Raw genomic sequence first — 12,001 nt, forward strand, 5'->3', positions numbered from 1 at the left:
CAACTTTGATGTAATGTCCTTAAAGCAAGTCAAAATTAGGCTCCGTATTGTGTGTGGCCTCCACGTGCCTGTATGACCTCCCTACAACGCCTGGGCATGCTCCTGATGAGGTTGCGGATGGTCTCCTGTGGGATCTCCTCCCAGACCTGGACTAAATCATCCACCAACTCCTGGACAGTCTGTGGTGCAACGTGACGTTGGTGGATGGAGCGAGACATGATGTCCAAGATGTGCTCAATGGGATTCAGGTCTGGGGAACGGGCGGGCCTGTCCATAGCATCAATGCCTTCATCTTGCAGGAACTGCTGACACACTCCAGCCACATGAGGTCTGGCATTGTCCTGCATTAGGAGGAACCCAGGGCCAACCACACCAGCATATGGTCTCACAAGGGGTCTGAGGATCTCATCTCGGTACCTAATGGCAGTCAGGCTACCTCTGGCAGAAATGCCACCCCACACCATTACTGAACCACTGCCAAACCGGTCATGCTGAAGGATGTTGCAGGCAGCAGATCGCTCTCCACGGCGTCTCCCGACTCTGTCACGTCTGTCACATGTGCTCAGTGTGAACCTGCTTTCATCTGTGAAGAGCACAGGGCACCAATGGCGACTTTGCCAATCCTGGTGTTCTGTCGCAAATGCCAAGCTTCCTGCACGGCGTTGGGCTGTGAGCACAACCTCTATCTGTGGACGTCGGGCCCTCATACCATCCTCATGGAGTCGGTTTCTAACCGTTTGTGCAGACACATGCACATTTGTGGCCTGCTGGAGGTTATTTTGCAGGGCTCTTGCAGTGCTCCTCCTGTTCCTCCTTGCACAAAGGCAGAGGTAGCGGTCCTGCTGCTGGGTTGTTGCCCTTCTACGGACCCCTCCATGTCTCCTGGTGTACAGGCCTATCTCCTGGTAGCGCCTCCAGCCTCTGGACACTACGCTGACAGACACAGCAAATCTTCTTGCCACATCTCGCATTGATGTGCCATCCTGGATGAGCTGCACTACCTGAGCAACATCTGTGGGTTGTAGAGTCCGTCTCATGCTACCACGAGTGTGAAAGCACAACCAACATTCAAAAGTGACCAAAACATCAGCCAGAAAGCATTGGTACTGAGATGTGGTCTGTGGTCCCCACCTGCAGAACCACTCCTTTACTGAGAGTGTCTTGATAATTGCCAATAATTTCCATCTATTGTCTATTCCATTTGCACAACAGCATGTGAAATTGATTGTCAATCAGTGTTGCTTCCTAAGTGGACAGTTTGATTTCACAGAAGTTTGATTTACTTGGAGTTATATTCTGTTGTTTAAGTGTTCCCTTTATTTTTTTGAGCAGTGTAGATTAATTTCTAAAGTTGGGAAAAGGTGCGAGAGCTTTTCCTTCTCTGTGGGCCTTCGCATCTTCTTCTTAGTACGTTACATACATCTGGAGTAGGGTTGGTGGACATATCACCAATGACCTAGTTGCAGCACACGTCTCTTGTCATGTAGCAGCATGAAGACCAGCATTAATTGTGGTTATGACTTACACTTGTTTTATCTTCTAGAAGCAGGTCAAGAAAGTGAGCAAGAAAACGATAAGTTAACCAAGTCTCCTCCTCCGCCCCCTCCTCGTCGCATGTACCCCCTTGGAAGTAGTTTGAGCACTTCATGGACGTCCGACTGGAAAGATAGCAAGGTGAGCAAAGTCTGTGGTGCCACATAGTCTGCCATGTACAAGTCACAAGTTGATTACTAGACTTTGTACATCTGTGACTAGGAAATGTTCTTCATGCGATCTAGTCCGGGCATCCAAATAGCATTATACCAGGATCCCAGCAACATCTTATGTTCATTGTAAATCAATATAGGACTTAGAAGATGTCCCTCCACCACCACCACCACCGAAAACCATCAAGCCAGAAATCGAGTCTCCCATCAAGACTTCTCAAGTGAAGGATGAGGAGGAAGAAGAAGGAGAGAGGATCATGGCAGAACTTCAGGTAACTGTCTCATTTTATTTTTTATGTAGATCAGTTTGTTTTTTATCTTTTAGGCCTCTACCATATAGGGGAAGCTGGGAAAGGATCCAGGAGGTTACTTTTATAGTGGCTTGGTTGGGACCCTGTTTTACAATAGTGATGCAGGTGTGAACATAGCCTAAAAGAGAACCTGTCACCTAGTCAAAAGTGGCCAGTTTTGCTATTGTTTTATTCCCACTGCTCTCCTGAGTACTAGAATTTTTATTTTGTTAAAATCCGCCATACATTTCTAGAGATATGGCTCTTTTATCTAGTGCCAATTTTTCTGGTCGTTACCAAGGGGGTGTGGTTTACAGGGTAATAAAGCAGAGAAGGCAAAAGACACTCCCCCCAGGAGCAGCATGAATAAAGTAAGCACAAAAATTGGCCCCTCTGACTTGGTGACAGGTCTTCTTTACAATAGTGGGGGCCACTATTAGACATTTTGCCCATACTCCTGCACCTCTCTACCCACCTCTAAAAGGAAGTTATTGATAGCCAATCAGTAGCCACTCACAAGTCACTGCCTCTTAGTCTTAGGCTGTGTGCCCACGATGCATTTTTTAAGCGTTTCCGCAGCGGCAATTCCGTTGCAGAGACATTTAAAAAACGCATGGTAGAAGGTCTGCCATGTTCCCCAATGATAATCCCCATGTACTGTGCACATGCTGCGGAAATTTCCGCTGCGGATTATCATTGCAGAAAAATCCACAGCACTACCAATTATTTTGCGGAAGTGCTGCGTTTTCGCCGCCATTGACTTGCATGGAATCTGCATCACTGCATCTGTACATGCGGAATCCATGCGTTTCAATGTGCGGATGGTACCCAGGTTTGGAGAAGAGTAAACTCTCCTCCGGACCCGGGTACCATAGTACCTGTAAAAAAAAAAGAATAAAATAAAAAATAAACATTATACTTACCTTCTGATGGCTCCCGGTGTCTTTGTCTTGGCTTGCCGGCAGATCGTGGTGGACTGAAGGACCTGCGCTGACGTCATTTAGTCATGTGACGGGTCACGCGACCGCTGACGTCTGCAGGTCCTTTAGTCTACCGCGAGCTGCCGGCAAGCCGAGACAAGGATACCGGGGGCCATCAGAAGGTAGGTATATATTTATTTTTTACCATTCTTTCGGTCACACTATATATGCCGTTTGCATGGATTTATATAGTGTGACCAAGTTGTCAAGCACTTTTCCAAGTGATGCTAAAATCGCTTGGAAAGCGCTTGACAACCCGCATGCGGAAATGCAAGTGAAGAACGCTTAACATCCGCATGTCCCTGGCAGGAAAAACGCATGTACAATCCGCATGTACAATCCGCATGTACAATCCGCATGCGTTTTTTCTGCCAGGGAGATGCAGAAACGCTCAGGAAAAAATCCGGAGCATTTCTGCATCATGGGCACATAGCCATATAGAAAGTGTCACCCTCTGCTACTTTAGACTCGGATGGAGGCGACAGATGTCAGCTCTTTGGTTCTCCATGGTTGGGCATAGCATTCAGTCTACAGGAGCGCTGATGCCATTACGTATGCAACAGCACCACTGGTTTGGACTATGACCACCTATGTATATATTGAATTTCCTGGATATCTTATGATTTAGGAGAATATAGAAAATCTATTTCTGTGTCAGATATAAGATTGCGTGTCACGTTCTACATCTCGTAGGCTTTCCAGAAGTGCTCTATAGTGGAAATCAACTCAAAGATGCAATTTGAGCCCCCTAAAACAGAGGTTCACGAGAGAGCTTACAGAACTTCGGGTTTAGCCTTACCCAAGGAAAAGAAGGTAACTTCATGTGTAAGGCCGATCAGTAACCTTCTAGGCCTATACAACTAACCCAAATTTACTAAAAACCACTGCAACATCCCAAGCTGCTAGATGTCTCTTATGTATCTAACTGACTTACAAGACGCCTTATCCCTAGCGGATGCTTCTTACCGCACGTTCCACCTTGCATGAAGATCTACAGTTTCTCATTGGTCAGTATATTTATTGACCGATCGGAATCCGTATTTAGATTGGAAACTATATTCTAAATCCTCGGACCTCTTATCTCACAGTGTTCCTTGTATGTTTGGCATCTACACAGAACTTCCTGTGATTACTGGCATTATCGGAAAAGTAAAATGGGTTGTATGGGTTTGAATCCAATTTTCATACACCTGTTAAGATGATTCGGTGTTAATAGAGGGGGGACACCTGTTTATAGTTGCTCTCCAATCTTCCTAAGAATTGAGGATTTTAAAGAGGGTTTCTCTCTCTCTGGAGGACCTGTTCTGTCCTGCATTACACAAACAACCTATTGCTTTGAATTAACATTGTGTAATACTTAGTTTAGCCTGTGGTGGCCGCTGCAGGGAAGTGGAACATTTACAGTTAGGTTTATCCATAACTGATCCCAGCAAAGGGGGCACATTAGGATCAGTTTATTGCTAAAAGACCATTCTAACAAATAAGAACTATTCAATGCAGAGAACCCCTTTAATATTGTAGAAAACACATTTCACAGAATATAGGAATTTTCTACTATAGGAGCTTAGCATCTAAAGGCCCCCTTACCCTGGCTGATAATGGACCATGGGATCCACAAACCCCATAAAAATAAAAGTTGTCAGCATCTTGTCTCCCCCTGTAAATAGGGGATGTGCTGTGGACAAATTGTGTGCAGTATGAGGACAGAACCAGAGCATGAACTAGCATTTGCCCCAAACAGCCTATATAAAAGAAACCTAAACGAGCACCAATTGGTTGATTGGGGCCTTTTATGGCCAGAAATCTGACCCTGTAAACCTTTGGGGTTCCTGCAGACGACCGACAAAATATCGAATTGCACTCTGATCAACTTTAGTCCATGGGGTTGTGCACATGTCCGATGAGGAAAAATCTCAGCATTCATGATTTGCATCCATAAATCGGATTGCACTCTGCCATGCAAGTCAATGGGTCGGTCAAAAAAATTAGACTGACAAAATAGAGAAGATGGAGACATTTCTTTTCCATCTTCTCCACATTTGAGAAAATCAGATCACACTGTGATCAAAGTGTGATCAGCATAAATCGGACCAATTTTCTCAGATGAGCGAAAATACGGTCTTGTAGGTGGAGCGGGTGCAAATATTCCTTGCTGTGTGTCTGTGTTTAGTGAACTAACCTAGAGAACTTTATGAATAAATACAAAAAAAAAATGTTAAAAATATTTTCAACAATGAGAATCTTTTTAGCATTCTCTCAACATTTTACTACAATTGTACAGCTATAATTTATTGTTTAAAATGCTTTAGCTTATATTTTGCCTAAATAATAATAAAAAAAAAAATAAGTCCATATATTTCATTTCTATAATAACCAAAATAACTAACATTTGACTAAATATTTAATTCACTTTTATTGAGAAAGAAATTTCTAATTAACAAGTTGATTTCCCCTCTAATATTTCCTCATAGGTGTCATGCATTATTTCAAAAGAAAGTGTAAGTCCCGAAAGCCCAAAACTTGTTGAAGGCAACGAGGACAAGTGGAAAATTCAATCGATGCCAAGTTCTGCACCTGGTTCTGCTCAGATTAGGCAGGTGGAGAAGGTTGTAACGAATGAACAGTCAACCTACAGTCTGTTCCTAGGCAGGGATGAGCCGAGCTCTACAGAAAGCGAAGAATCTGAGAAGGAAATTAAAAATGAAGAATTGGTAAACCTGGGCGTATATAAATTTCACAACAAGGAAAACCTAAAGCACTTGAGTTCTACAATCCAAGAGGTGATCAATGGAGGAACAGAAGATCACAAAATCTCAGAGTCAACGTCCACGTTTATCAAAGTTTCTAGTGTAGAGAGCCAGGATAGCCCAGTAGGTAGTTCTCCAACCCAAGAACAGGGAATGCCCTATTTAGATTTAGGCCAAACAGTTGTATTAAGACAGAAAAATACTCGAAGGACTACAAGCCAACAGGCTGAGGACGTTGAATCTCCGACTATCTCACCAACCGAACCAAGATCTCCAGCAGATAACATTGCTTTTATTATCACGAATACTCAAGTTCAGGTCCTCTCAACAGGTGAAGTACAAGATATTGTAAACCGAAAAGGTGGAGAGGTGCAAACGGTTTCCGTGGATAAAGAGAATGTGAAAATTCCTTCCAACAATTCCAACCCACAAGACCCTGTTGAGTGCACAGACAAAAAGCCGGTCATTATCATTTTTGATGAACCTATGGATATAAAATCCGCCTATAAAAGGTTATCAACAATATTCGAAGAATGTGATGATGACTTAGAAAAAATTATGTCAGCAGCAAAGATTGTTGAGGAGGAGGAGGAGGAGGAGGAAGAGAAAGATGATGGTAAAGAACAGATTGTCTCTCCACCCAAAGAAGAAAAGGTTGAAGAAACCAAAGTGGTCAATAATCCGGAAAGTCTTTTGTCTCCAAATAAATACAGATTTAATTATCCATCTCTAGCAGATATGAAGAAGACTATGTTTCAGGATAATTCTGTCTCTCAAGGATTCCCCATAGATGAAGAAAAGTCAGATATTTCCGACGACCAGTACGGCCAGAGACAAGACGTAAAGAAAAAGTTTAAATTCAAATTTCCCAAAAAACAGCTGGTGGCTCTCACCCAAGCCATCCGTACAGGGACAAAAACCGGGAAGAAGACCCTACAAGTTGTGGTCTACGAGGATGAAGAGGAGCCCGATGGGACTGTAAAGCAACACAAGGAAGCAAAAAGGTTTGAAATTGAAAGATCGAAAAGCAAAGAAGATGATAGCCAAACAGAAGGCCTTAACGTTGAAGAACCAGATTGTGTGTCAAGAACCGATGAGATCAGGCAAAATACATATAGAACCTTAGACAGTCTTGAGCAAACCATTAAGCAGCTAGAAAGTACAATAAGTGGAATGAACCCAAGACCAGGATCTGATCTCACAGAATCCAGAGACGATAAATTGTTGACGATCACCTCTGTGGTTGTTAAAGGATCTGCGTTATCGGATGATACAAAACCAGTTGTAGAGTCTCCATCATCCATACCTACCACAGCACGTAAGGTACCAGTGCACAAGACTGCTAAAACCTAATGGTGTGCCAATGACAAATTGGTGCCTAATCCTCTGAGTGGTGTTCTTCTGGTGGTTGGCTTTTCCTGTAGGTGTCTAACAAGATTCTGGTTTAATAAGCTTTATAACTTGGTGATGGGCAGATGAAGAACAAAACAGAAACTGCTTGATTGACATGACCTGTGTTTCTTATTTCTCCCATGATTTTTATAACCTCTGATGTTTCTTCTGCATGACTATAGAGATTGATATGATGTTGGTCAAGCATGGAATGTGAAGACTGGATGAAATCAGTTCTATCGTTTGATTTGTTATTTTTTCTGTCTCTCTCTTCCCATTGGCTGTTCCTGTAGGGATCAAATGGAGCTTCACAAACCAGCAGAATGCCAATACCAATGTCTTCTAAAACTAGACAAGGAAGCATGGAAAAAACTAGCAAACAGCCAAAGCTACAGGAGCCGCAGCGTCAATTCAGACAGGTAGTTTTACCTTAGAACCGCAATTTTGGAAGGACAAAAAAGTTTTTTTTTTTTTTTTTTTTTTAAATAACTTTAAGCCAAGTTACTGAATCAGTGTAACCAAAACAAGGATGGCGTATGCTTTCACTCTTGTTTTCGTTAAATATCTGGATCTGGTGGCATGAGAAATCCTGTAGTATTATCTCACTCTTGCCATATCTCTGCATGCCCGCAATAAAATACACACTGCTTGGTTCCACTTCGAGATGTTCAGCTGAGATGAGCGAAACCTCGGCTTATGCCGTGGTAACACGCGACGGCCCAAAAATCGGAGCGCTCGTGTGTGCAGTGGTGTCTATGTCGTCCGGTACTAACATGTATGTGCCACCGCATTCCATTAACTGCTTGCCACCATTCTTCTTAAACCGCATGTAGCAGAGCACCGCACTATCTATCTCCCATGTTGGGCGCCACATCCTCCACGTCCCAAATTCTCTAAAACTTTATGTGCTTTATGGTTTCTGCCAGGTCCAGCGAGAACATCAAGTGTTTCCATTTGAGGGGGGGCTTTTTTTTTTTCCCCCTGCGCCCCTGTTGGTGTATTAATGTTAAACGTTTTGACAAACTGTCTCCCGCCATCTTTATTTGCAGGCTAACGGAGGTACTAAGAAAGCTGGTGGGGATATTAAGGCTGCTTCCCCTACTTTATCTGCTTCTAAGATTCCAGCTCTTTCTCCTAACACTGGAAAAAGCAGCTCTGTTTCTGCTCAGTGTAACGATACCTCTAACCCCCATAATCCGCCTGTGAAGGCCCACGTCCCCGTAACCAATTCTAACTCTCAGCCTGGTCGTACGGTTAATGCTTCCTCCCTTATCCGTCCTGTTCATAACGGCACGTCGAAGCTGCAGAGCCCAACCTATTCAGGTAAAGGTCACCATCTCTCATTTTCACTGCAGAATGCAAATGGCAGACCATCTCCTCCTACTCCTTCCTCTTCTGCTACTTCCCCTCCTTCTTCTTCTGTCTCTCCCACTTCACTGACTCACGGTATGAAGAGCATCCGTACCATCCACACACCTAGCTTCACCAGCTACAAGTCACAGAACGGAAGCGCCACCAAGGTCGCAACGCCAAAGGACTCCTCCTAACTTGTGCAGCCTCATCAGTCTAGGGGTCGTCAGTGCAGCACCACCCGCAACGCCCTCCGCTGGCATGTTGTCATCATCTATGTACATAACACACCGGTATATCTTTGTCGAGATAGTTGCTGTTGTAATTATAGGCCTCTTCTTTTCTTGGTCCCTGTTTCTATGTAAATTAGTGCGTGTGTGTGTGACTGTATATATTACTATTCTGTATGTCTGCATGTGTGTGTAAATCTTTCGGAAGGCATTACGTGAGGATGCAGATTATTTTTTGTATAGATTATTTTTCATTATCGGACTTGCAGGAGATGAATTTTTGAGCGTGGAGTTTTTTTCGCTTTTATTTTACGATCATACTGGCTTTGACTACAGATTTCTATTTTTGTCAATTATACATCAGGATTACTTTTATTTTTTTTTTTTTGTTTTGCCAAAATATTTTCTTATGAGACAAAGAATATGTTTATAGTATTTTGGGGAATTGGGGAGGGCTTGGATGGAGTCAACCAAGAGAAATAGTCTTAAAGGGATTCTTTCATCAAAAATAAGTCTTCTATAAAAGGAATTCTAAAATCAGGGAATAGAAAATATTTTCTTACTAGAATATTATAGGAAATATTTAGCACACAGTGTAGTTATTTGTAGAAATGTCACATTCTGACTACACAGAGATAAGCGACATTGCATAGGTGCCGATTATCTCGGTCCCTGGTAAAGGCTGGTCAATGATTGCTTTGCAGAACCTCATTGTTTAAAAAAAAAAAAAAAAAGAAAAAAAAAAAGGAGGTTCTTCAGCAGCTGCAGTGACTATTATACAATTTTGTTGCTGCATCTGCCTCAAAATCTCATAATAAACCCCCAAGATTCTGTAAGAATATGATGAAGACATATCGTATCAATCAACGGTAGAAATGATTACATGCATTACTCTTGAAAAAGAGGTTCTGCAGCAGCTCAGCTGTATATTTTAAACAATAAGGAGTCCTCTGCTATTAAATTATAATATTATACGACATTGTGGCTTTGTGCTTTTTATAAAGTTGTGATACCTATGCATTTTATGTTGCTTAGTAAAGGTCTAGCAAAATGTAAATTATATCTGTTCCAACGTGTACAAAAGAATTTGCCACAAAGTGAAAACACTGACAATGCTGCAAAATGTACAGCAAACGAAGCATATTTTATTTTAATAATAAAGTTATGGAAAGTTTTAATTTTATAATGTAACTTCAGTTGGAGGCTTTTATGGAAAAAACACAAGACCTAGAGATAATATTTTTGATGATCGACCTCCTTTAAGTGACACCATGGATCGTATAGACTCTTGCTCTGAAGATTTGACATTTGTCGGTTTAGATTTTCCAGATTGCTACTGCTGACCATATTATTTTTTATTATTGTCCTGTGATGCACATTGCAGGCGTGTACATAGACATACTTTTTACTTCTACATAGAGATGTGCTCATGATTTATACAGTTAGGCAATGCATGCCAGTAGGGGGCAGTATAACTACAACTCCTTTCATCCCAGCCAAGCAGATGCTGGCAGTTGTAATCCAGGCCATGCATTGCCTAACGCTCATTGTTTATGCATGCGTTCAAACAATGGCAACTTGGAAAGGAAGAGTTTGCACAGATTTTGTAAATTTCTGAATTTGTATAACTACTGTATCAAATATCTGTAAAAAGCAGATCACTTTTCTGAAATAAAATAAAGTGATGCATGCGGTTCTCTATATGATGTGTCCTGTCGAACAAATGCAGATTTTCTCTCTCTTTTTGGTGGGGGTGGGGAGAGCAAACCCGTCACCTGCATGAGATCCAAGGCTGGTTTTACACTATGATGTAAAATACACATGAAAATAAGAAATGTTGTAATACATCTTATCAGATAAATCTGTTTCTTTCATTTTCAAAATTCGCAAGTAAAATCTGTGTTCGTTGAAGACAATTGTTACATTACTGATATAGGAGATGACAGTTGGTGCACATAAGATTCTATGTAGATGGGAGGGGCCCTGCTTCTAGCCCCTCCCTCTCCACTGTAGATAGAATCTTATGAGCACCAACCGTCATCTCCTATCCACAGGGGAGAGGGATGAGCTAGAAGCAGAGCCCCTCCCATCTACATAGAATCTTATGAGCACCAACCATCATCTCCTATCAACAGGGGAGAGGGAGGAGCTAGAAGCAGAGCCCCTCCCATCTACATAGAATCTTATGAGCACCAACCGTCATCTCCTATGTAGATGGGAGGGGCTCTGCTTCTAGCTCTTCCCTCTCCCCTATAAATACGAGATGACAGTTGGTGCTCATGAGATTCTATGTAGATGGGAGGGTCTCTGCCTTCTAGCTCTTCCCTCTCCCCTATAAATAGGAGATGACAGTTGGTGCTCATGAGATTCTATGTAGATGGGAGGGGCTCTGCTTCTAGCTCCTCCCTCTCCCCTATAAATAGGAGATGACAGTTGGTGCTCATAAGATTCTATCTCAGGAATGTAACAATTGTCTTCACTGAATACAGATTTCACCTGTGAATTGAGAATTAAAAAAAAATAAATGATCAGTCCAAGAGGAGAAAGAAGCAGATTTCTCTGATAAGATGTATTACAAAGCTTCTTATTTTCATATGTACTACTGATTTATGAAATGCTCATATCAATGGTGACTAGTAGTATGATATTCTTGCATCCACACCTAGTTCTATTACAAGTTATATTGGTTTTGCCATAGGTTAATCAGTATTTGTAAGCCAAAACCAGGAGTGGAACATACACAGAGAAAAGGCTTGAAAGTTTTGCTTCTCATTAATGCTATGGACTTACTACTAGTTTTGGTTTACAAATACTAATGCACAGGGCAGATGTCGCTGACTGCAGCACGGGAGACTATTTCACAACATTGCTGCAGTATCACCTTTCCTACACGCTGTGCTTTGTGTGGTGCTTTGGAGCCATCTAGTGGCCAATACATAGTAACTACTACTGACTGATTCATGCATACTATGAGAGGGTTTGGGAACCAAGAAAATGAAACCTGTTACAGTACACAAAAAAATAAAAAATATAACAGTTGCAGATCAGAGCACAGTAGTTTTCCCGTGTGACCACAGAGGGATTTTTTTGTAACATATTTTCAGTAGCGAAACTGTACATTTGAGAACATGGTTGGCATTAGGCATTGAAGCTTTGCAAATTCGACCCCATTCTTATTTCTATAAAATGTTTTCTCTATATATTGGGGACCCCTCTAATCCTCAAAATAGAGGAAAAGGTAGATGGGCATCCGGACTCCAGAACATGGAAGCTACAGGTCGATGTAACTTTCAATCCTAAGGTTAC

General features: G+C 42.1%; 1 protein-coding gene across 13 annotated transcripts in view; it reads left to right on the forward strand.

Annotated features, from left to right (window-relative positions):
* KIAA1217 (KIAA1217 ortholog) overlaps positions 1–9,086 on the forward strand; it is a 456,094-nt gene extending 447,008 nt beyond the window's left edge. For 9 of the 13 annotated variants that reach the window (XM_073677511.1, XM_073677510.1, XM_073677508.1 and 6 more), the window contains 6 exons: positions 1,544–1,674; positions 1,847–1,978; positions 3,670–3,789; positions 5,448–7,046; positions 7,409–7,534; positions 8,165–9,086. In XM_073677511.1, the coding sequence (XP_073533612.1) occupies positions 1,544–1,674; positions 1,847–1,978; positions 3,670–3,789; positions 5,448–7,046; positions 7,409–7,534; positions 8,165–8,662 (2,606 nt within the window). In that variant the 3' untranslated portion in view covers positions 8,663–9,086. Of the gene's footprint in view, positions 1–1,543; positions 1,675–1,846; positions 1,979–3,669; positions 3,790–5,447; positions 7,047–7,408 lie in introns of all 13 variants that reach the window. The other 4 variants (XR_012320033.1, XM_073677506.1, XM_073677509.1 and 1 more) reach the window with 4 other exon arrangements.
* Positions 9,087–12,001: the final 2,915 nt, after the last annotated feature.

The sequence above is a fragment of the Phyllobates terribilis genome, unplaced genomic scaffold (genome assembly GCF_046119375.1).
Source record: "Phyllobates terribilis strain yellow unplaced genomic scaffold, ASM4611937v1 Scaffold_4__5_contigs__length_816908805, whole genome shotgun sequence".
Classification (NCBI taxonomy): Eukaryota; Metazoa; Chordata; class Amphibia; order Anura; family Dendrobatidae; genus Phyllobates; species Phyllobates terribilis.